The sequence below is a fragment of the Thermobia domestica genome, chromosome 11, assembly GCF_964235325.1.
Source record: "Thermobia domestica chromosome 11, izTheDome1.hap1.1, whole genome shotgun sequence".
Taxonomy (NCBI): Eukaryota; Metazoa; Arthropoda; class Insecta; order Zygentoma; family Lepismatidae; genus Thermobia; species Thermobia domestica.
In genome coordinates, this window is record NC_137464.1 from 57,618,181 (window position 1) to 57,645,654 (window position 27,474).

Below are 27,474 nucleotides of genomic sequence, written 5' to 3' on the forward strand. Positions count from 1 at the left end.
ACTATTTTTCACCTTCATGTACTAAAATTCCCACCCCAAAGGAAATCTTCTGAAATCAGCACTGTATATGACTAGTATATGCATGCATATTAATTATTGATACTATTGTAGTATTAAGTTGAAATAAAACATAAATATTAAATATAAGTTTCAAAAAAATGATTTTTATTGTAGCTAGGTTTAAGTACGTTTAAAACTTTTCCTGATGCTGTTACAAAGTCTTGTAGCTATGCAACTTCAAATAGGACATTCAGGATGCTGCGTTAATCTGCAATAAAGTAGATTATTAGTTAAAAAAAAATATTACATGAAAAATAGATATTTACATTCATACAAATCACACTATAAATATACTTTTAAAAAAATCAATTCTCACCGGATGTATTCTCACAAGATAAAGTAACCTGATTTAACTTTGTTCAACTTTTTAGATTATTTTAGTCTGACATTTTAAACCTTAGCAAGTAATAACTCACTATACTCCGTGTCACCCGAATTGGCGTATGACGTCAGACAATAACCTCAGAGTGCGCTGTTACTAGACATTCAGGGAGGGATCTAATCATTCATAATTGATTTTGTTCGTATTTGTGGACAATTATGAATGATTAGATTCGTCACTGAAGGTTTGGTAACAACGCGCTACGAGCTTATTGGCTAACGCCATACATCAATTCGGTTGACGTGGAGTATAATGCGTTCAATACATAGGAATTTGCAAGATTGTTAGGGAAAAGGAATTTAAATTAAAATGGTTAAAATTAATATATGTTGTAGTTTAAAAGTTACAGATTAGAAATCTCAATATTCACGAAACTATAAAATTGATGCTTTTCTGCTACGATATGTTCAAATCCATGGTTTAATTTTGAAGAAAATCAAATGTTCTTGTGGACAGTCAATTTAGATCAAGTTCAGTAAATTAATATACTATATTCTCGAAATTTTGATCATAAGTCGAAATTGGCACTAAAAAGGTGTTTTTTCTACTACGGTCTCTCTAAGGGCATGTTTTATGCGATTTGAGTACAAGATCATTGACAGCTCATTATTACTTTGCACATATAAAATAAAAGGTACAGCCAATGCGTTAAAATTTCTCGCTCCAATTCGTAAACTAAATCATGGTATGCTGCAGTTACTAATGAAAAATTTTCTTGTGAAATATGAACTAGCTTAAAAAATGTTTCCGGAAAACTTTGCCCAACCAAAACTTACCCCGAAAAGTAAAATATCTCTTGTGGATTTCTCATTAAAAATAAATAAATAAATAAATTACTTATTACACATATTAAGGTTAATAGTGTACTATTTGTTTATGAAAAGAATCAACAAAATTACATGTGTCGCCGCTGCCTATAGTCAAAACTATGGGGGGCTATACCGGGAAGTGATACACAAAACATTAAGAGATTACTAATGAAATTTTTATTTATGAAACATCACTTGAGTTGTTTTTGAGAAAATCGCCCGTAAAGAATTTACTCTCCAGAATAAAACATCCTTCGTAGAATTTTTCAGAACAAATTAATTATACCATATTGTCATTATTGAATTCGTTTTTGAGAAAATCGTCCGAAAAATAATTCAACCCAATAGTAAAATATCCCTCGTAGATTTTTCAGGAGAAATGAGTTATGCCGTGTTGCCAGGTTATTAGCGAAATATTTATTTATGAAATATGAATGAAATCGCCCGAATCGTTTCTGAGAAAATCGTCAAAAGAACTCACCACATGAGCAAACTATCCCTCGTCGACTTCTTTTTTCAGAAAAATGATTAGTGCCACAATATCGAGTTGTTAATAAAATATTAATTTATGATATATAAACAAATTTACTAGTGTGCCATTTTAGAGAAAATCGCAATATTTTATTTTTATCCTTCAGCAAATTACCCACATTGTTGAGGGTAGGAAGAAAATTTGAGCCCGCATTCCCCTAGGAAATCTTATTAAAAACTTAAGTTTAAAATTTGGTGCGAACATGTTGAAAATTTGGTGCGAACACGTTGAAAATTTGGTGCGATATGACCTCTAGGCGAATGACCGTGTTAACGGACAGATATTTAAAAATAGCTTTTTCGGTATGTAAGGACCATGAAAGTTGTAAATCCCTTGAAATCTCGCATTCAAGATGGTTTTGTATGTGTGTGTGTGTGTGTGTGTGTGTGTTGTCAATACTTTCTTTTCTCATATCGTCTCTCGAAGAAAAAAGGGAAAAGTGCAAGTTGAGTGCTTACAGCCCTAAGAACATGTGATAAGTAATACTTAAAATTGCATCCATCCCCAATCTGAGCTTTGTCTTCATTGGAGTTTTAATCAGATCCTTAAAACTTCCATCCTGGATAAACCTCGTGAATTTGGCCTAAACTTAGAAACAAATATAAGTAAAGAGCTAGTATTCACCGCAAACTAGAGTATTCCTCGAAGTAGCGCTTTCAGAAATCTCTGTTTCAATCTTCAGCTTAAAAGAATTTGAAGTGGATTTAAAACATAGCAAAGAAAACACATGTTACTGGCACTCACTGATCACTATTCACTGTTGTTCACTGCTTTTTGTGTTTACTTCCAGCTGGCGGAATGTTTTAAATTCACTTCGAACTTCTTTAAGCTGAAGATGGAAACAGGGACTTCCGAAAGCGCTACTTAGAGGAATACTCTGGTTTGCGGTGAGTACTTGCTGTTTACTTATAGTATTTCTTTCCAAATATAATCAGTGCTCGCAATACAATGATATTGACCTAAATTTGCTGACATAAAATTGTGGGATTCTCTAAAACCGATGACAATAAATGAATTTATTTTCGAAATCGCATTTATATTATTTGATTATAGTACATTGAAAGAAACTATAGAGTTCCCACATTATTCAGAGGGAAAAAATAAGGAAGATGGTACGATTTTCAGGAAAGAAAACGGAAGACGTATGATATTGAAAATTTACATATAACAAACATACTTGGTTTCACATAGTAATGTAGAATATTTCTGGTTGGAAATTGGACCAGTTTCGTTAAAAACAAATGCAACTCTTAAAATACGAAAAAAAAAGTATTTTACAATTTGCTTGTTGTAGATTCCAAATTAAGGATTCCAGATTAAGCCATAGGTCCTTGTCCCATATAATCACATGTACTGAAAGAGACGCTATACTCAAATCCAAACGACGAAGTATATTATACAAATCATTGTTGCCTCTTGACTGTATTTTAATAAAGATTGCATCTCTTAACAGTCCCACATCCTTATATATATATATATATATTCAAAGATACTTGCAGGACATATCATCATATACAACGACTTGGAGTTTTGCTTTTATTAGTTCACAGTAGCTTCTTTTCCTGGTATCAGTATGTTCTGCTTTTATTAGTCCACAGTAGCTTCTATTCCAGATATCAGCAGATCACAATCAATCGAAACTGCGATATGATTTTGACGATGTTGATAGACGTTGATAGACAAGAGCTAAAAACAAATTATTCTTAAACATGATTTTGGAGTGCCAGCTAGAACAGGAGATTAAAAAAAATCTGTTGCACTTTCTGAATTCATCTTATATCATTGAGTTGCGTAGTTGCTAACAGTGTATAAAAAGTCAGTGCTTCTATTAAAATAATCGCACTAAAAGAAAGTATAAAAGTATTTTTAAATGTCCAAGAGTATGATTTATTGTGTTTGCTAAAATACGGGAAAAAATACAATTCTCCGTGAAAATCTGTTTTACGGAGAAAATAAAATTGTCTAACGTAAAACTTATGGGAAAACGTAAGATCTGGCAACCCTAGTTTTCACGAAGGTCGTTACTACGCATAACAAGAAAATCTTACTTTTAGATTATTATAATCATATATAGAGATAATGTAGCAAAGATAGGAAGGAAAATAGAAGACAATGGCGAATCTACTATGAATTTGAGAGTTCTATCGACAAAAGTTCTGCTTAAGGCTTCCGTGGATTTTTTTTTCCTTTTCCTTATTCAAGACTACTTTATCTTTTCTTAAGTTTTATTAAACCAAAGAAGTCAAATAGTTAAGCACAAATAACAAGAAAAATTAACACAAATATAACAATAAAATGAACTTATCGTTTCCGATATGTAAAAAAAAAAAAAAAATAAAAAAAAAAATCTTTATATTTCACCAACCACCTGCAGTCTTGCTCGTAAAGGTTGTTTTGATGAAGTTAACCTTGAACAAGTGCGAAATACGTTCAGAACCAAAAATGTTGCCTGCACTAAAACGAACGAATATATAACAGATATTACTCAGACATAGACCTTTAATTTAACGTGAAACACGTGCATATGCATATGCTAGGTAGTACAAAAGTTTTTTCATTCTCCGTTTATAGGTGGCTTTATTATTTTGGCTTGCACAATATCTAAAGTATTTTTGTTTCTGTATCTGCGTATTTACTTAAATTAAATTCATTGCTCTGTAATCTTACATGTGCTTTTTTTTTGATAAGGCTGTTATAAAAATATGTTAAGCGTTAAAATATCGAATACTTTTGATAAAGTGAATACTTTCAAATATCTAGGATCAATATTAACAGACGAAAATCATATTCACGAAGAAATTAAATGTCGACTAAAAGCAGGAAATTCGTGTTATTATTCAGTTCAAAATCTCTTGTCGTCGCGAATTCTGTCGAGGAATTTGAAGCTTAAAATATATAAAACGATAATAATGCCTGTTGATCTGTATGGTTGTGAAACATTGTCGCTTACTATTAAGGAACAACATAGAGTGAAAGTATTTGGAAACAAGATCCTCTCGATGAATATTTGGATCCAAGAGAAATGGGAATGGGAATGGCTGAAACTTCATAACGAGGAACTACATAATTTATACGATTTACCAAACATTGTTAAGGTCATCAAATCTAGGAGGCTTAGGTGGGCGGGTCATGTAGCTAGAATGGAAGAAAGGAGGAACGCTTTCAAAATCTTAACTGGAAGACCAACCGCAAAACGACCATTAGGAAGACCTAGGCGCAGATGGGAGGGCAATATTAAGATGGATCTCACAGAAATAGGAATACAAAGTAGAAACTGGATCCAGTTGGCTAAAGATAGAAGTCAGTGGAGAGTTATTGTGAACGCGGCATTGAACCTCCGGGTTCCATAAGCCATAGAGTTAGTTAGTGTTATAAAAATATGATTAAGTTATTGATCAAAGCACACAGGGAAATTTGCTCAAAGTCAAAGATGATTTTCACAAAATTTTATTTTGTTTTGGAGAAGATTACGTTTTATGCAAAGTGTCTTGATATAAGAACTAATTGTCGTAAATTGTAACTGTGTTGATCGTATTATGAAGATTGATATAGCAATTTGTGCTATTCGTTTAAAATAAGCTGGCAACACATTCAGGTGGTTTCATTCCAAGACAAATTGCAATGTATGTTTTTCAGAATTATCTACAGACTATTTAATTATTCTTTGTTGTGACAACCTATTTCTTTCACTCTATACTACTGGCAATGCTAATTATATCAGTAAGTTTCAAAGATGTTAGTACGGAGCAACTTTCAGGTATGAAAATAACTTGGTGATTGCTTCTAATTTGCAGAAAATTGCTTTCTTTCTAATCAGCATAATAATTCCTTAGCTCTCAAAATCACTGAAGTTGGATGTTTCTTATATCGAATTCTTCTTCTTTCTGGATCTGAAAAAAACCCAGTCCTTATATTGTTGTTTAAGCCCAAGCATTTTATCTTAATACCCCTAAATCTTCATTTTCGAAAATTTTGGAAGAGATCGTGAATGTTTATGTTTAATAGGTTTTAGTATAACAAAATTATATGAGTTACTTTGATCAAATATTAGATACTAAATACAACACTACTTTTGTAACTAATGGTACTTGTTCAATATTCAGCTGGTTAATAAAATATTAATATAGAAGCGTAGAAATAGCCGTCGTTTACCAAACATTGTTTGGGTCATCATTTAAATCTAGGAGGCTTAGGTGGGCAGGTCATATAGTCAGAATGGAAGAAAGTAGGAGCACTTTCAAAGTTTTAACTGGAAGTCCAATGGGAAAACGGCCATTATGAAGATCTAGGCGTAGATGGGAGGGCAATATTAAGATGGATCTCGCAAAAATAGGAATATAAAGTAGAAATTGGATCCAGTTGGCTAAGGACAGAGATCAACAGCGAGCTTTTGTCAACGTGGCATTGAACCTCCTGGTTCTATAGACCATAGAGTTAATTACTTACTTACTTAGAAGTAGCCGTATCAGAGAGAGAGAGAGAGAAAAAAAACGAATTGTAAAAATTACAAATGCTTGAAACAAATTCTGATAATTCATTATAATTACGAATAAATTTTATCCAGTTACTTACGATGTGAAAAACGTAAATGTTCTTCCTTGTTCCCCTTTATCAAGACTGTCTAACAGCTTCATCTCTTCTACAGAAAGTTGAAAATTACATATCTGTTACAAAGAAACAAAAGCAATATATTTTTGTATAAAAATATTAGATATTTTCCATTAGGAAAGCTATCTTAATGGTCCACTATAATCTCCATATGGAAGTTTCTGATACAAAGGAAGAAGAAATTTATCTTAAAATACTTTATACTCATTTATAGCAATAAGAAAAGCACAACAAAAAATGTGTTTCCTAAGTTAAGAACTTTGAGTTTTGACATAATAGAGAAATGATCAGAAATTGATACTTCAAATATATAATTTCTTAAACTTACAGATAAAAGAATATGGTCCTAAACAAACACAAACAGGATATGACTTTTGCACATAATTTGCTTGCACATAGTCCTATAATCCTGAAAATTACCTACAATTACTATATTTTTTTCAGAAATAGCTTGATTGTTTTTTAGCCCAATTGTTTTAAATATATATGATAGAAAGTTTAGTATATAATCAATTTTTCAGGCAAAATAGACTGTTAAAATTGAAGTCTTGAAAACTAAATACAAGTGATTCAATTATGAGAACTTGTCAAAATGTTATTAACAGTGACTGTTTTATGTAAATCACCTATTGCCATTGTAATTTTAAAGAGCAATCTTCCTATGTTATTTTTACTAGCTACCACACAACCGTTCTAAGTACACACTATTTCAGATGTGATGGAATAATTGATTTTCTTAAAACACATATATAAGAATAGATGTTACAGATTCTCTAGATAGCAATTATTAGTTTTCCATGAGTTGTGATATCAAGTTTGCTCCAGTGAAATAGAGAAGGGGATCTCATGGCAAGGAAAGAGTGGCGTAAAAAAAATAAAAAGGAGGTCACTCACTTCCTTCTTATTTTTTTTTTTCTTCGGTTCAATCTCTAACTAATTGTTAAGAAGAAAACATGATAATTAGAGACTGATGTTTAGGCACTAAAACATGAAAAAGTATAATTCAAGGAGCAGACACTGAAATCTAATTGAAATAATGAACATGAATATTTAATGACATGCAAAAATTGAACTCAGATTATGTGTAGTATTCAAATAATCAACAAACATTTTGGGCATTCAGTTCATGAAGATGGATTCAAATCCATTTTTGATCACTCTGGACATATTTCACATTTAAGACATCTACCTGATGCTTTTTTCAGTGCTTAAAAGATTCATTGTAAATAATTTCTATAATGTAAGTAAAACAATGTTCAATTTTGCATGTATTTAAACGGAGCACACAACTCGTTATCTCACAACTTTGTTAACTGGACTTGAAACCCTTGTGCTCTGAACACCCCATTTGATTCTTGTTTGTAGAGAACGTCTTTTAAAGAAAGAGGGATGAAATTATTTTAGTGTATTCTTAATAGATAAGTTATTTACTTCTCATAATTTCAAGCAACAATTTTTCAATACTTTATACGCAACAACACAAGGAAAGAAATTATTGGTCGTATAAATATATTAATTTTTAAATATACTTTATTTTAATGCATTTTGGTAGTCTGTCAAAAGAATTTATCAATTGCAATTGTACATAACAAGATATTATTTTTCAAGTTGTCAACGTATGTTAATTAATTGTTATTTAATCGTACAACACTTAAAAGTAAATAAATAAATAACCACCCTATTACCACTGTAATTAGAGCATATTTAAATAAAGAAACAATATGTACATCAAGTTTACTTGGTATTGTTTTTTTTTATTTTTTTATTTTTTTATTTTTGAGCAACTTAGATTATCTTTACTTTGTTCTTGTTAGTCGCAACACTTGTTCACAATTCTGGCAGTAACACTCCTGTCATGAATCGGGGTAATACTTAGAGCTATTCTAGAATTTGATATATTATAGATAGGGAGGATACCTTTCATAACTAATAGTATAACACAATAATTACTACTGCAATTACTGCGTTATGATAATAACCAAACCCTGTCATGTCAGATGTTGCAGTTATGGGTTCCAGTTCCAAATTTTCTCTCTAAAATTCAGGGTAGTACAGACTGTCCTTGATTCATGTAAATAGATCGTTCCAGGATTCTGTGCATCAAAATTTACATAAAGCGAAATTTTGACATAACCTAAGGTTTATTGTAAACTATACGTATGAAAAAGTATGGAAATCTATTGTTTAAAACACTGCAATGCAATACTTAATTACATAATATTCTCCATTTTACTAGTTTTGTCTGTTATATGCTATAATTAAATAATAAACTAACTGCTGAGCAAAGCAAATTTATCTTCATTATAAAACTAACATCGTGTAACAGTTTCGCCAACTTGGCTTCATCAGACACTATGATCTACATAAAAAATAACAGATTAAATACTAAGAGACAGCTAATGCATTTCTGTAACCTTGTTGGTAGCTGACAGCCAATGCCCTTACAGAATACACAAATAAACCAAAAACGGTCAGTTGCCGAAACTGTTACATGATATTAGTTTTATGATAAAAATTGGTTTGCTTTGCTCAGCAATTATTTATTATCTAATTATGCTCAATTGTAGAGAATGCTTCATAAATAGATACAGAACCGTATTCAATACTAACTCAATAGTAACAGTTCAACGATAGTAAAGTAACTAATTACCACGATCATACTACTTGTTACTTCAGGTGTAAGTACCGTTAATAAATTTTATTTAAGTCGAAAATTTCTTTATAAGTATGAATTCACGTAATGAAGAGGATGACTGTATTACTTTATTTATTTGGCAGATGCTTATTAAATTGAGAAACCTTTAACAATTTGTCCATAGAATGAATTCTTAAAAAAAAAAAAAAAAAAAAAAAAACTACTTTTTTTTTTATCACTTTCTACAAAGATGCTATCTAAGAAGGGTATAATGTGCTTCAGTAAACTATTTACTTCATGGGCATTCTTTAGAAATTTTCAATTACACACCTCAAAGTTTTCCCTCAGTCTCTTACGATTAGTGCTTTTCGGAATAACGACAATACCATTCTGTGCAATATGGTGCAACAATATTTGGGCAGGAGTTCTCTCATATTTCCTAGCAAGCATACACACAATTGGATCTCGCAAAACTTCATTAACCTTGGGAGGACTGAAATAGATTAAAAGATAAGATCAACAGTTGTTAGATGAATTCAAAAATGAATAAATAAATAAATAAATAAAAATGTTGATTTAATATTTTTATGTATAAGAGTATAAATTTTATTCTACTACTTTTAACATATTGATATAAAAATATATTTTGAACATGCAGGTTTGTAGGAAATGGGAATCGAATAGGCAGTCATATTCCATCTCCTTCTTCAAGGCTCTAACAGTTTTATGAAACTCTAATATTGCCAAGGACGAATATTTCATCAATTTGCTATCTTAAAATATGAATTAAGATGACATTTTATTTAGTTATTTAACAATCACCAGATACAGCTCAGAGGCCATTTTATATTGGATATCTAACGGGGCCAAGGCCTGTTTAGTAGGTACCATTCCGGCATTTGCTTAATAGGACTGAGGGAAACCCTGGAAAATCAAAGTTAGGATGGTCGGCAGCGGGAATCGAAGCCACGACCTCCCGTTTGTGAAGCCAACGCTATATCACTTGAGCTACTTTGCTCGGTAATTAATCTACCATTTTGCAAAAATAAGAAAGTAAATTTTAGCATTTGAGTGAAGTAAATTTTATTGTCATCATTTATTTATTTTTATTTAGGAAGAAGAAGAGATGTTTCGGTTTATTGGGAAAATTTAAATAGAACGTTTTATCAAAATATTCACTGTTTTCACATTTATATAAAGAAGTAAAAGAAAACTATTGGGAGTTTAACCTCGAAGGAGAAGCGTTCGAAATGATAATGGAAACAGTCATTTTCGGCATTCAACTATAAAGTATAATATTGACGTACAGGGGAACAGAGTTACAGTGTGCAAGGGATGTTTTTTTTTGAAAATTTTCGGCGAGACCCGGCGTCTAGTCGAGACACTTATCCAGAAGAAGAGAGCGTCTGCATCAAGTATTATACAGTTGGATAGTAGAAGAACATTTCCAAAAACTTCTGTAACAGAGGACGATATTTGTAAATCTAGAAATTTTCTCTCACAGATAATACTATTACCTTTGCGGAAGCTTCTTACGTTACTTCTACAAAACCTAAAACAATATTCCAATAACAACAGACAACAGTTAGAACTTTCAGTTATATTTTAGACTTAGGATACCGTATCCAGCTTTTTCAAAAAATGTCATTATAATAGTTTAATTTATATAAAAAAGAATTGTACGTGCAACAATGTGTACTAGATATGTATGAATATTAATAATAATGTATGAATACAAGTGTCCTGTCAAACTACGTGAAACAAAAGAGATGTGAGTTATAAGAAATATAGCTACAGAAGCTATTTGACCTGCTACTGGATATATCCGTTTGTGAATTTCATTTAATAGAATCTGAAACAAATGTTATTAACATGCCCACATAATGTTGTAGTAGTAAAAGAGTTTTAGAGGGTACACTATAATTATAAAATATAAAAAAAAAGTTAACTAAAATAACAGACTGATAACAGACAAAAGTTAACTAATACTGATAAAACTTATTGCAAGATATAGTTCTCTAATAATGAATAAAGTATCGGTACTATAGTATTCTGTTCCATTTTTATTCTACTCCAATTTAACGAAAGACCTGCCACTTACGGTAAACCTTTCTTCTTATGAAGTATCTTTCTTCCTATTGAACCTAGAGGCGCATATGAACAAACAGCAATTCCATGTTTCTTGCATGTTTCTCGCAAAGGTTTCTGTTGACAGTACAGATTGAGTTCTATTTGAAGACATGCTGGTGGTATGTGAGCTATCTTCATGATTCGTTCTATTTGGCTGATGCTGAAATTTGCGATTCCTATAGATCTAGTTCTTTCAGCGTACACTTGTTTTTCCATGGCCTGAAATTAAATAACTCAGTCTGAATTATGTATGTACGTTGTACATCGACTTACTGTTACTCATATTTAGAAGCTCTAAATCTATGTAAATAAGAACTTGTAAAAATTCTATTTATCAGTAATATTGAAGTTCAGCAGTCTGGTGCGCAGATATGAATATTTTCATAAAAAAGCACGAGAACGTTATCATCAGGGAAAGAACTTGCTCTTAAATTGCCAAATAATAGTATTTAATTTCTTATACTTTGAAGTCAACTATAGTTTCTTTTAGGAAATGAAAAATTAAACGGAATGATTGAATAGCTAGAAAGGATAGAAAAACAAGAAGAAAAGAAAGTACTACATATTATGTAGAAAGCTATGATTATCAAGTGTTCTCTTAGAACTTCTAGTCGCTGACCACTATTTAGGGAGGCTTATGTAAATATTTCTGATGACTACCATAATACGTGGTTCTGTAGTTCATTCTCATTTTTATCCTCTTTATTACTCAATCCTTTGTTTTAACCACTTTCCTTCCTCTGATGAACTTCAATGAGATTGGAAGAATAACAAGTCAAATGCTATTATTTGGAACCGTAAGTATAAGAGTACTCTATTATTTATTTATTTATTTATTATGAACCACGAGTAGATACAATGACAGACACATGTAGTTGAATATTATGCATGCATAATATTGCATGCAAAGTTAAATCTAGATTGTTGTAACCCACTGTGGCACATTTAGTTAATGCTGAGAATCTGGTATAGACCTAATAAATAATGTAATATTTGTGATCCTCTATAAACTAACAGTGATTATATTACAACACTTTGATTTTATACTGTCGAGTGAGAGCTATTTCTTAAGTTCTGTAAATATTGTAAATTTTTCCATACAACGTTATTTAAGAGCATGCTTTCTTAATAAACATTATGGGGACTATATCAACATTTTTATAGTAATTTGCTTAATTTTGTTTTCCTAGCCTTGTATCTCTTACTTTGTGTAATATTGTAGACTAATGATGTTCAGCTAGAAGAGTTTAGTCTAGAGTTGGAGTTTATAAATAGTAGGAAGAGATTGATTTATTTTTAAGTTTGAATCACGAACATATACTATATTATTCTCAAGAAACTAAATTGAAGAACTATTTTAAATATTAACTTAAACTTTGAAGTATCAACTTGATTATCAAGATGATCAACATGAAATACTTCTGGATTATTTTGATGAAGCTAAAGTTGACTTCAACACGTCATTTTGAACATCCTATAAAGCTTACAGTTTTGTAAGCCTGCACCATTTTGATTAAGTTACAAGTGATTTCAAGTTAAGTACACTCGTATTTCTAACTTTCAAGTGGAATGTACAATGTTAATTTAAACATTCAGCAGTTAAAATTTCTTTATTTGTTACAAACTTCCATTGAGACAATTTTGTTTTGACTTTTTATATTATTATTATTATTATTATTATTATTATTATTATTATTAATAATAATAATAATAATAATAATAATAATAATAATAATAATAATAATAATAATAATAATAATAATAATAATAATAATAATAATAATAATAATAATAACGTTAACAGAAGTTAGTCTAAAGTTATCAAAATATGATTGGTTTCACGATATTTGCTTACTACAGCAGTAGATGTTTTGAGAAAAGTTAATCATCATTGATGATGATGAAGGTTCCCATCGAAAATTCGGAAGTTAAATAAAAAATATTGACGAATACCAAACTTAAACTTAATATGCTATATTCATTGCAAATTTGTAGCTTATAACTTAAAATTTTGTAATATAGTAAAATTTTATCTAATAGTAATTAATATTAAAATCTGCGTTAAAGATTAGAAGAAATCAAAATTTGCTAATAGTTAAACAATATTGTCTTAAAATAAAATTGTATTTAAAATTTAAATTTTTGAGTTTTTAACCCAAAAGTAAAAGAAAATTACCTACTGTTCACAAGTATTTTACTTTAACATTCAAAATATTATTCTAAACTAACAGAAAATTATCAACTCTTTACAACTATTCTTACATTAACATTCCAAATATTGCTTTCTTAACTCAAATCTAAAACAATATTACTAATTGTTCATAGATATCTTACTTTAACATTCGTAATATTGATTTTTTAAACTAAAATAAAACAAATCTACAAGCTTATAAAAAGAAAATTACCAACTGTTCACAAGTATCTTACATGGATTACGAGATTCTATTCGCCTGGCAGAATGGCAGGCGATCAGATATAAAGAAATTAGCAATTCTCCAAAACAAAGCAATAATGTCAATGTATGGATTACCTCCCAGATATTCCAGTAAAAGCTTGCACATGATCTCGGGAATATTACCATTAAATTTAATTACAAAAGTTCAAACAAGTATTTTAATCTACAAAATTATAAATTCCCAGACACACATTACCGGTAATCTGAAGCTAAAAATAAAGCTATTCATGAACACAATACGTAGAGACGCATTACATATTAGAAGAATGAACTCAGTTAGTTATGACCCAAAAAGTGTTAAATACAATCTACTGCAAACGTATAACGATCTTCCAGATAAATTTAAAAATTGTTGTAGTGAGTATATATTTAAGAAATAGATGATACAGCATTGCTGGGAGCAGTATAAAGCTGATTGTGAGTAACTATCACTATATGATATTTTTGTTGTTAATGTGAATTACATATATAATTCATAACTATATAAGTTCCTGTTCATGTATTTCATATATATTTGTTCTTGTTAATATCTTATGCAATATTCTAAATTTTTATTATTGTTTCGTTTTTTTTTTCTGTGTATATGGAAAATATCCTGTATATTTTCAAATTCTATATCCTACACAGTATACTAAATATCTATTATAGTTTTGAGTATTTTGTGTGTATATGCAAAATATCCTATTCATCTTTTTCCTACTTATTTTTGTTATATAGCTAATTATTCTGTATTTCAATTAGTATTTCTGTATTTGTGTATCTGTTTGCTTAGTGCATTGATGGAGATTTAGTAATGCCTATTTCTTTCCTTTTCTTATATATATACAATTGTACTTTATTTCCATCGTTGTCTCTAGTATTTTTTCTTTATTTTAACTTCTTTAATTTGTCTCTTTTTAGTGTATGACAAGCATATATTGTCATGTTTTATTATTATTCAAATATATACGTAATGGTATTGCACTGCCACTTAATGTGAGCGTTAGCTCGTTGGAGCTAATAGAAAGTGAATAAATAAATAAATAAAAATAAATTTATTATAGTAACTGGAAGTCAATATGGAAAACATAATCACACATCACAGAAGATTAATTGGAGAATCAATCTTCAATTATGATGGAAAAGCCAGACTAACATGATTTTCTATTTTAACTGCCTTGTTATTTAAATAAAAGAAATATTTTTTTTTAAAAAAAAGTATGAATACCTTCCACAGAGATACAAGATCAGTATCCATATCTAGAGCAATAGAACCATCACTGTTTCGAGGAAACAAAGTACTCTCATCTCGATACTCAAATCCAATTGGTGAATGAATCAAATACAAGTCCACGAAATGTAATTGCAGGTTTTTAAGAGACAATCTAAGAAACTTTTCCACATGCTCTGCTCGATTCCCAATGAAAGGTAACTAAAATTTGAATACAATACTCATTGAGAAGATATAAAAATAAAGTTAATATTCAAATAAATACATTATGAATTTGTAGCAATTAAACATTTACATGATAAAACTAATAATACAAATAATTAATTTAAATTTAATTATTTGAATTATTAATTATTAATTATTAATTTAATTATTTGAATTATTATTAAAATTAATAATTTAACATTATTAATTTAAAATAATAATATACGAACCATAAGAAATATGTAGTGTTGTCAGAGACATAAACAAATATGAATTTTTCTAGTAACTTAAATTGAAAACTACCTTCAAGAGATAACATATAACACTTAAAAACGTCATTATAAATGGACTGATGAATACATAAAGATTTGCCGGAAAGACCTCTCAATTCTGAAAATTCTGCAAATGTAAGTATTGTCTTTGGAACGACCAGATATTTTTAATTATATGTTTTTCTCATGTATTCGAGTTGTATATCCTTGTCCGAATGTATCATTATCTTATTATATCACCCACTAACATAAACATATTTTCAAATATGTTATTAAAAAGTTACTGATAAACCTTCATGTATATATTAATTAAGAATGCATCATAAATATAAGTATTACGGTACTTTGGAGGTAATTTCACCTATGATTTGCAATTAAATGACTGACATCCTTATAATTTTAACATTTCATTAACATTTTAAATTAGTTAACATTTACTTCATATTAGTACAAAATGTAAATTGTGTAAAGCTAATAAAACTGATAGGAATGAACGCCATTCTTCTTGTTAATACAAATATATTATAATGGTGTAAATATATCTTACGATCTAACAAAAACGTACTTTTGTCACAATGAATAGCTCATCACGGACTCCTGAATCAATCAACCATTTTTGTAATGCATTTCCTATTTGCTTTTCGTTTCGATACAAATACGCCGTATCAATAAGGCGATATCCAATCTCCAAAGCAAATCCCACTACATCTTCTGTTACCTCCGGTTCAGCCTAGCGTAAAAGAATAATAATAAAAAAAAGAACATTTACGAATATCATTACTTCTATCAATGTTCTTATTCATTGTATCATAGAAAAAATAACATATACGTGTAATTTATGGGTGATTTATTAAACATATTTTAAGTGTTCAATTATTAATAACGATGCACATCGTCTCGTTTCGCGTTTGCTAACATCTATATTTATTACCTAGTTGCCAAACTAAAGATGCAACTTCGAATATTTGCATATTTGAAAACTCCCAGTGACAGATCTACCGGAAATTAGAGCGGATTGTCAGTCACAACCGTTTTGTGACTGCGATGTTTGTGTCGGAGAAATTCAAACGGCACGTTCCACAAACTATGTTGACAATCACAATCCGTCGCGAGTTGCATGACATGGACATACGAGATTGGGCGAAACTACTAATAAGGGGCCATGATGCTTTAGCATGACGCCAATAGTGTTACGAATATGCAACACGGACCACTTATGGCTGGAAACATGTGATATGTTCAAATGAGTCGTCGTTCACCTTATTTCAAACCACGGATCGTGTTTGGGTGTGGCAAACTCCCAAAGAAGCGTATAATCGGCAATCTCTACACAAACATGAAATTTAGCGGAGGTTCTCTGATGCTATGGGCTTCAATATCCTGGTTTTCAATGGGTTCTCTGCTGACGCTTACCGGTCGCGTCACTGACCGTTGTCATGTCGCCATCTAGGAGTAATGTGCATGCTTTTTTCAAGTTGTTGTTTCCGGGCAATGACGCCATATTTCAGGATGCTCTCATTCACAAAGCTAAAGCGGGTTAACTGCTGTATCGCCAGATTAATTTTAGAAAGCTTATCGGGTTTATTGGATAATTTATTTTGGTTTGTGAGGAAGAGTGAGTGAAAGTCAGTTGAGGGGAATAGTTGAAGTTAAGAAGATGGTTGTTGTTGGTTGTTTTTGAAGTTGGAAGTGGCACTGTATTTGGGAGCGGAAGGGACTGTTTGGCGGAGAGGTACACTTGTTATGATTTAGTGGCGGGAAAGGCAGTCTGGAAATCGCGCGTATATATCAAGGTTGTGGCAAAGGTATAAACAGGTGAACAGTTTGTCGTGAGTGTGGAAATGAATTGAAACTAAAGGAAAAACGAGGAACATTATTATTTTCACTGTGAAAAAAGGGTATCTGGCATTCAATGTCAATGGCAAAAAGCTGCTGCGAAAGGCACTTCAGGAATATGGTGACCTGCCCTAACCTAACCTAATTTAGTACATTTTTGTACATTTTCCCTCGATTTTCGTGTGGATACAGCACAAATGCGCGCAAAGCTGTTGCGGCGTGGTTTCAGGAACATCAGGATGCAGTGAAACATGTCGCATGGCCCGTCCAATCCGCGAAGACGAATGTATGTAGTCCGTTTTGGAGACACGAATCCAACACAGATTTCTGCCGTTCATTCTGCTTCAAGGAACTAAATAATGCACTGCAAGTGGATTTGTATACTATTAAACTTACTATCATTCACGATTCCTGTGAATCTATTCCACATTCTATCAAAGCCATTCTGCGTGCGAAAGGTGCTTTAATGCCTTATTAGCCTGGTATGTGTAAGATGTAATTTTTAAAATGTGTTTTCATTAAGTTGGTAAGTTTTGTATTTGATACAGAAATATACTAAATAAATAAATCGTATGACAATTTCTGCAAGCCTATTAGAACTAGATAGGTTACCTACAGTCATAAGCAATGTTCAAACGCACAAGTTACTTCTTATTGTATATCATCATCATCGCTTGACTGATATAAAATAAAGTAGTACTTCCGGTTGACGTGGAAAGTTAAAATTTGGCATGGTTGTAGCCACAGAAAAATTGCCAAAAGTGAATATTTTTAATTTTTAGGGTATCTAAAGGGGGGGGATAAAGAAATTCTCCATGTTATTTAAATGGACCTTTTTTTATCTATAATCTCATATTTTAGGTACTTGCAATTGAAATATGAACTTGCATTGTACGTTTTCGTTATCGTTACCCAAGTAAATCACCAAAAATAAAAATTTCCAACTTTAAAGTGATTTTATGGGGAACTGAAAAATTCTTCCTTTGTTATTTATATGGGATATCTTCTACACCCTAAAGTTATTGGGTACTTCCTGTAGGGCTATAATGATTAAATTTGACATGATTGTAGCTTTTCGGGACTAACCCACAGAAAAATTGCTAAAAGTGAATATTTTTAGTTTTTAAGGGGTCTAACGGGGGATGAAGAAATTCCCACATGTAACTCAAAAGGCGTTTTCATGGGATACAAAATCTTAACCTTTAGATGGTTGAAATAGGAAAAGAAATATGAAATTCGATAACATTGTGGATTTGGTGCGAGGCCGTACACCGAGCAAAGACGGGGATCTGGGGGCGAAGCCTCCACCTGGCCAAATTCAGGAAATATTAAGGACAAATGCACGAAATTCACTGCTGATGCAAATGCTGATACCTAAGAGATGCGAGGGTCTGGGGCTAGGGTCCCCAGCAGCCGAAAGCTGGGAATACCGACACTTCTAAGCTTACAACACTGTCAATTCTGAATGGAAGTGTAGATGTTCGCGTAATCAGTACTAAGTGAAACTGTGGGGTGTATGGAATGTATATCTGTAAAAGTTTAAAAATAAGTAGACTAATTTGACGAGAAAGGCTTAAATTTATGAAATAAGTTGTGTGAGATACTTGAGAAGTCAAGAGTGATTGTAAAATTTGAGTATGTTTCAGGGGCGGATCCAGGGGGAGATCGGGGCGATTGCCCCCCAGAAGAGGAAACTTATTTTATATATATAAATAAAACCCAACCCAGAGTATGGAGCTCTTAAAAGTACCTTTAAGTAGCAGTATTACAACCCACCGCCCTCCCCCCAGAAGTCCGCCTTGGATCCGCCCCTAATTTGTTTTGTTAAGCTCTTGTTTGGAAGTAAAAGTTGTATTGTTCATTACCCATGGTGGACAGCATACAGCTGAAAGTTGTGCAATTACAGGCAGTTGGTTCATCAGTGTGCAGTGTTTTTAACTTGCATAAAATATAGTTAAGTGCTACATATACATTCGTGGTATTTTTGAAACTCACATTTGGGGCATGTTCGACAGATGCTTTATTTTCCCCTTTTGTTGTGATTTTTAATAACTATATATCAAAATTACTACATTAGTATTAATATATAGATAATAGAATGTCCCCATCCTTTTTCCATTGCATGAGATGCTCCTGGAATTTGAACAAAATGTCAGTAGCCATCATTGCATTTTTTAAGAAATCGCTACTGGGTATCCAGGGACAAAAGGGTCCATGATACACACAGCAAAATTCAAACGCTACAGAGCATGAGAAAGGCTTACAATTTGTTACGCTTTGTGACATAAGGGATTCTTTTTAACAATTTAATCGTCGCAAACTTTCAATCATTTTATAGTATTTCACTGATCGTAAAATTACTAAAGAAAAGGAAAAGCTTCTGGTAATATTTAAGAAGCTAAAGAAAAACGGAAAAGTACACAGTGACTATAATCTGAGTATTAGAGTTTCTAATATCTGAGTATAAGGAAAAAAGAGGATGGGCACAAAAGTAACCAGCGACAGATTTAGAAAGATATTTTGGTAGGAGCTTTTCTTAGGAATACTTCGTGTTTAGAAATCACAAAATTTTAGGGTGAGAGGCTTGAAGGTTTATGAGTAACATTTGATTCGTTTTCTATAGAAATCCTAAAATTTTGGAGAAGCTCAGCCCCCTTACCCGCCGGCATAAATCCTCCACTGAATGTAACTGTGTACTTATTAAAATACTCCTTTACGCTTAAGGGATAATTCCTTACTTTCTTACAAGTTTATGCCACCTATTAATTATGTTAGAAGATTTGCCTGAAAATATCTCAATTATCAATATTAGCCCTATCCATAACAGACACGAAATTTGTGATTGGCAGGAAATGTTAGGCCAGGATAAAACAGGTTAGGTTAAAGAGATAATTTTTGAGAAGTGTAACCGCCTGTAGTTCTGTTCGCTGTCCGTGGCTCGTGGTACTACCAATAAGTATCTTCCTGATACTTTAACTTACCTGGACAGGACGATGAAGAACCTCTCCAAGAAAGGTTACAAACTGTTTCCAAATCGCTCGTCGGTCTCAATAATGAGATGAGCATTAGGCGCCGAGAGGTTCGGGTGTCTCGTCTCGAAAACCTCACGGACGATCAGACGGTCATCCAGACCATAACGCACACAAACATCACTCATGCAAACAACGAAAACACACTGAATTAAATGACACTATACTTATTTATTAGAACACTATTTTGAAAAAGAAATAGCGAAGAGGAATGGATACAACACTGAACACTGAGGATGTATAACAATTTTAGTCGCTGAAATCACGCTTTGCCCTTTTCGGGCAATATAGCCCTTTATATATATATGATTATAATTCAGATATCACTACAAATGCTTCTCACACACCATTGACACACTTGGGGGGTTAGCACTGGGGGAAAGTTGTCTGGATCGTCCCACGATGAATCCAGTTGTTACGCTGAACAGTCCTGCAGCGTAAAGGTGAATCTTCAGCAAATAAACGAAAAGAAGATCTCCACAGTGGAATACTGATATTGGAGGGCGCGTATATAACTTTTTAAACGCACAAGGTCTGCGGACCTGGGATTTCACTAGTTGGGGCTAGCCGTAAGAAATCGTCCTTCACCGGCTAAATAGCTTGTGCCCCTTCACAATAAGTCGTATCTAAAGCTCAACGCGATGCGTGTAGTTACGGCTTCCAGACCTGGAGTCAAACTCCTCGAGCACCCATGCTCAAGGTACGGGTTGCAATGGTCAACGGAAAAGTGTTGGCAGTTCATTTCAAAAATCACTCAGTTACTCACCTGTATGCACATACAAACAGAATATAGAAAACAATTTAAGTTAATTTTAGTCAACTGCCTATAATGCACTAGACACGGCGATAACACTGGCGTGAGAAAGTACAGATAACGAACTGCGAAAATTGTGAGGCTGGTGCCACTTTGGTTGCTGAACATCTGGTCAGCCCGTATTTCTCTAATCTATTGTAATGTTTCCATAAGCGATTAACGAAAGCACTTAATTCAGTTCCAAATAACTGCAGAATAAATACTGTGTATATAATGAGTCAAGGAGAAACACTGAAATGGTTAGTCACTAACTGAAATGTTCTCAGCAAAAGCAATGTTTTAAATATATATATGAAAAAACGATGAAAGACTTCTTTGTCCAATTGTGTGGGAAAGAAGCAATTCCCACCAAGAAAGGACTTATGTGCGTTGCAGAATAAAGTATAAATTGAAAATAATGATCACTGTCTTGACGAAATATACAGAGTGTCCCCAAAAAGCCTTCTATAACCTGGCAGCGGTTATAGAAGACTGGAATTGGGCGATAATGAGAATTGGGAATCTCTGGAAACCGAACCAAATTACGAATGCACGAGTGTAGCTCAAGAATAGCTGAAACCTAGTCTCAACAGGTCTAGCTCAGCACTAGCTGAAAGCTAGTCTCAACAGGCCTCTGAAATAAAGACTTAAAATTATGAATGTATAATCAATGCACTCAACATAACCCAGCCTAAGCAAGGAAAAATAGTGTGTGATCGCTTCTTCTCGATAAAACGGAAATGGATTCTAGGAAACTCGATATTCAAGTGTCTCCAGAAAACATGTAAGCAGCAAAACATAACAAACATGGCGAGCCTAACTAATTCTGTCACTCTAGTTCCTTCCTATTTACCATAACCCCCTCTTCAATAGACAAGTAAGTTTAGCCTCAAATATGTTCTAACACATGGGTCTATCTTAAACACAAACTAAATACAACTTTCTTACAAGACTGTCTATAATCTTTATGATAAATTAACTAGAAATGTTACAGTTTCGGAAGTATATCACTTCCTTCTCCAGACTACTACTCCAACTGAAATCATAAATAATATTACCTTATTATTTATGATTTCAGCTGGAGTAGTAGTCTGAAGAAGGAAGTGATATACTTCCGAAACTGTAACATTTCTAGTTAATTTATGATAAAGATTATAGACAGCCTTTTAAGAAAGTTGTATTTAGTTTGTGTTTAAGATGGACACAAGGCCTTTTTATCACAATATCCATGTTGGGCCTATCTTATAGATGACAGACGACAAGCCTGGCTTTGAAAGATTTTCACTAAAAAGCCATCGGCGTCAACACTCCAAATCAGCAGCTCCTTCTCGCTCTACATCTGGCCGTTTACGATCTAAGGTTGCCACATCAGGGACACAACTGGCTATTGTCGCAAGACAGTGTTTCCCAAAAGTGTAAAAGTTCTATTCACAATACTTTATCAGAAATAATATCTTAATTGCAACGAACCAAAACAATGTTGTAAGCTAAAGATATGTAAAAATTCCATTTTATAAAAATTAAATATCCAAATTACAAATTGTTTTCTTCTGTTATCTTCTCTCAGATACTATTTTAAAAAAGTATATAGACCAAACGTCATTTGGACCGTTACTCATGTGAAAGTTTGACTCCAACCTTTCTATCTCTTTAATCAGTCTATTAACTTTCTTTGTATTAGAGTAGAATGAAAGTGTTAGCATCTCGAGGTAGACCAATGAGTAGGCGAAACGAAGAAAAGATAAATATCTGAAGTTTCATGAATGAAGCTCTCCAATTTTATACCTATCCACAGAATTTATACCTATCATAAATTAACTAGAAATGTTACAGTTTCGGAAGTATATCACTTCCTTCTTCAGACTACTACTCCAGCTGAAATCATAATACATATAATCACTAAACCAAAGTGTATTCAAGTAATTTTAAATGTAGAATAAAAGCTAATACATATAGTCACAAAACCAAAGTGTATTGAAGTAATTTTAAATGTATAGTAATTCAAGTAATTTATTGTTCAAGTACTCTTCCGGTAATTTAGATTTGTGAAATGCACTGGGTATCCAAATTAGTGGGCCTGGGTATCCAAGTGCTGGGCCTGGGTATCCATTTGGGTACAGAAAGGTAGCTTAAAAAATGCCCTGGTAGCCATAGAGGCCGTAAAGAACGCAATGTTACTTGCTACTGCTTCAAGAGCTTTTGAAGTCCCTCGGATACATTAAGTAACAGATTATTCAAAGTTAACTGCAAGAAACATTTTGGTGAACATACAACATTTGCTGAAGAAGATGAACACACACTAGAAGAAAAGTTAATTATATTAAACGGGTATGGGTTCACCGAAGAAAATAAGATGTGCTACTGTAAAGCGAAGGACAATAGTGTCAAACTTTTAAGATCTGCACAGAAAAATAGTAAAATAGAAAAGTCAAAAGGTAGTGACACATAAAAGAATGTGCAGATACATAAAAATGTTGCAAAACACTAACAAAAATGACAAAACTCAAAAGAAGAAAAGTATTGTGCTATCTGCCGAGGTTGGTTTTACGGCAAAAGTGATTCCGCTGATTGGGTTCAATGTACGAAATATTTTCAGCGGTTTAACGAGGTCAACAATGTGAAATCTGAGACAAATATGAGTATAATGTTTGCTCTTTCGTATATATGAAGCTAACACTATATTTTAATCTATAACCATGCCTTGATAACATACAATCAATAACAAATACTTTTCATGAAGTAGAGAATTTTTGTGCTCTCTGCACTAGCTCACATTTAACATATTATAATTTTTATAATTTACAGGAAAGATATGGATAATTTGATCGTTTGTGTGCTTGATAATATATAAGAGTCTCGAAAAATCTGTTTATGTGTTAGGTATAAGCGGTTATCAACATGGGACTATACGGCGAGCGGAGGGAACTACTTGGCGCAAGGTAACCGAACAGTTGCATGGTGGGAAAGAAACGAGCATTTATGTTATCAACATGGCGAATGTACAAGGGCAATGAACTAACAGTTTTAACATTTGTGAAGCAGTACGTTGATAACGAGCAAAATATTTTACAAAAGTTTGTGAAGAGCACAGATTAATGAACCTAATAACAAATTGTAGAAAGTGTGCAAAGGAGATAACAGCGAAAAAACGTGGAGAAAGCGGACGCCCAACTTCGGAATAAATGCCTTTTTAAGTACTTTCTGTAGCTGTAAATAAAGGTATTCTACATTTCTAAACTTATATAGGTTCTCATGTTTGTTTAAAGCACATGAACAGTAATGTGCGTTGTGGAATTATTAGTGACACTATTATACAAGTATTACGTAAGGTTTTAATATTGATGTCGGTATTACCCCAACAACCTGTCGGTCTTCCCCATAGATTTGGAGAAGTCCGACAGTTCTTCATCTCTCATTTCTCCACAGCCACACATCGTTTTTGTGTAACATATATTGTATCTGTCAAATAGTAGAAATAGTATATTTAACCATGGGATATAATTCGTTTCTTTAATAATTCATTATAATCTTGTAGTAGTGCTAATGTCCTTAGAGTGTCGGTACTGCCCCAAATGACCATATATATATACAGTAGAGCGTCGATTATCCGAAGTAATTGGGGGACATGGGTGTTCGGAAAACTGGTTTGTTCAGATAATCGAACTGTACATGTTTATTTGCCAAAAAGAAGTACTGTACAGTAAATTTATTCATAAAAACAGGCATGCCTTTAAGTATTACAAAGTAACGTGCAAAGGCAACTTTAGTAGGAATATATAGTATGTGGTACAGTTTATTAAACAAAAATATGTACATATTACATACGCATTTTGCATGAACAATACACACAGTACACAAAATTAACGTTTAAAAAAATCCTTTAAGCGAGCGAGTATACAGTTCGGTTAAGCGGTCGTTCGGTTGACCGACGTTCGGATAATCGACGCTCTACTGTATATATATATATATATATATATATATATATATATATATATATATATATATATATATATATATATATATATATATATATATAGATAGATAGATAGATAGATAGATAGATAGATATAGATAAAACTAGATAAAAAAACTAGATAACATAACTATATATTACCAAATATGTTCCAAGACCAAGTATTGGCATTGAAATTCCATTTTGAAATTCAACATAGAGCTTCATACGACCGTGAGTCTGTCGTAACTGTGTAGAACGATCCCACGCACCAACAAAAATGTATTTTCTTCCTGGAAGAATGGGCGAATACGAAAATCCACTACATTTATAACGACAAAGCTGTATTATGGTTCTCAAAACAAAGGTAGAAAACATAGTTTTTATAGATTCAATCATCAATTTATCTTGACGAAGAATAATAGTCGTGCAGTAACATTATATAAATGTATACTTATAAATATAATACAATTCAGCTACGTAATCCATAGTGTTTTTCACAAACATAATTCCCAATGTCTTTTTCTAATTAAGAGCACGATGAAATGGCGTGTAAAACACGGCCTTGAGTGCAAATGCTTTACCAAATATTGAAAATTAAACTTAAATTGTTGCATTCGGTTTTTAAATATGTAATTATGGTGCTAGTGTAGTTTTGCATTTCGCATTTTGGAAGATTTACAGATAAAATCCAAGTACTTTGCATAAGGAGACATATTTATAAGGAACACATTTCTGCAAGTGACAGAATTAAATACAAAGTAATGGAGCTGTATTTTAAGATTACAAGTGTAGTTGCTAGTGTAAAATCATTACAAGTGCTTTAAATTGGATAAATTAAGTGAGTGCATATGAAAGATGACTCTATTAGATACTAATTTTTACCGGCAGCGTATTTCTGTACAGAAGTTGTGTTTTGTGTTTACAAGTGGAGCATTACTAGTATGAAACCATGACAAGTACTATTGAAACTCGTATCATTGCAAAAACTCACTTCTTTCCACTATCCCTGCTTACGCGAATTCTCACCATTGCTGACGCACCTGATTCCTTCGGACGCACCCCGCGGGTCCCCCAGCTTCGCCCTACTCTGACTCGATTAGATAGCATTCGTGCTTTTTAGTGGTGACCTAACACAAGTTGGTTTGTGCTTTCTTGCACGATACTTTTAATGTCATAATCCGGAAGCCGTATTTATACGCAAATCGTAAGAGAATTGTAATTTTTCAGCAATTACTTCTGTCGACTCCCGTGAATTTTATCTATACTAAGTGAGATATTTTCATGTCACCCATCGCAAATGTTTTAGTGGACAATAAGAAGGAATGTAGTGAAATAATTATATTTTTTTGAACAATTATTTCGTGTTGTGTCAAAAGTAAACCAGTACGGTACAGTAGGCCTATATATAATTAAAATTATTAATTGAAATATTAATACATACTTTTAATAATATTCTGCTTTTAAAGTGGTATAATGTTTTGGCTGCTTAGTATACATCAGGTCGTCTAAAAAGTATTGAGCCTTTGAAGCATGTTAAGTTTAGGTATACCACATTTTGCAAAATTCACGGGTGAAATTGAACACAATGCATAGAAAGACAAGTTTATAAGGAATATTTTTTGCAGGCAACTTAATTAAATAGTAAATAGTAAGTTATTACAATTGTAGGATTACCCTATTAATGTAAAATCATTGCAAGTGGTAAGTATATGATGGTAAGTACGGTGGTATGCATATGAAAAATGACTATAAGTTATTAGATATTATTTTCTGATAGCGTAGTATTTTTACACAGTGTATTTTCTATTTGCAATGAGAGTTACTAGTATTAAACCATTACAAGTGATTTAGGAACTCATATCACTGCGAAAAATCATGTATTTTCACTACCCCCGCTTACGCGCATACTAACAATCGTTGACGAGCCTATTCCCTACATACCTACGGCCCTCGGATGGGCGCATGGCTTCGCCCTGAACTAATTCGCTTATGGGGCGTTTACACTTAGTCGACTTGCGTTCGATTCAGTTGAATTGACGTCACTTTCAACTTAATCGACCGTGTAAACGGGTCTTCAACTTAATTGCTTGTTGATCGAAGGCGACTAATCGCTGGCAACTGAATTGAAAGACGTTCTATTTTCTGTGGTTGAAATAATTGAACACATCCATCGATCTGATTCGGCCTAGTTGCTTCGATTTAGTGGCAAATGCAGCGAGTCGATTTAGTCGTGCGACTAAATCGACCAAGTGTAAACGCCCCATTAGATAGCATGCGTGCTTTTTAGTGGTCGCCTAGCACAGGTTGGCTATGTTTCTTGCACTGTAGCTTTTGTGGTATATGTCTCAAATCGTGAAAGAATTGTCATTTTTCAACAATTAGTTCTAGTGACCCCCTTGAAATGCATCTATACTAAGTGGGGTATTGTCATGTCACTAAGTGAAAATCTTCTAGAAAATAATAATAAGAAAGTTAGTAGAAGAATTATAATTTTTTTGATAATTCATTCGACTTGTGTACCTAAACTTAATTTGCACCGAACGTTTCAAACACGAGATGGCTTA

At 32.5% G+C, this 27,474-nt stretch overlaps 1 protein-coding gene across 5 annotated transcripts; it reads right to left on the minus strand.

Annotated features, from left to right (window-relative positions):
* Positions 1-144: 144 nt before the first annotated feature.
* On the minus strand, positions 145-26,938 carry LOC145663571 (aldo-keto reductase family 1 member A1-like). Of its 5 annotated transcripts, none has more exons than XM_081729680.1 (8): positions 26,852-26,938; positions 25,070-25,200; positions 15,863-16,027; positions 14,819-15,022; positions 11,128-11,375; positions 9,357-9,519; positions 6,356-6,447; positions 145-268 (listed from the first exon to the last, which is right to left on the minus strand). In XM_081729680.1, the coding sequence occupies exons 2-8, from the start codon at positions 25,133-25,135 to the stop codon at positions 238-240; spliced, it is 969 nt and encodes a 322-aa protein (XP_081585806.1). In that variant the 5' UTR covers positions 25,136-25,200; positions 26,852-26,938; the 3' UTR covers positions 145-237. The 5 variants fall into 5 exon arrangements, with proteins under 5 accessions (XP_081585806.1, XP_081585805.1, XP_081585803.1 ...); XM_081729679.1 differs by lacking the exon at positions 26,852-26,938 and adding an exon at positions 26,585-26,816; XM_081729677.1 differs by lacking the exon at positions 26,852-26,938 and having other exon boundaries at positions 25,070-25,951.
* Between the last annotated feature and the right edge of the window lie 536 nt (positions 26,939-27,474).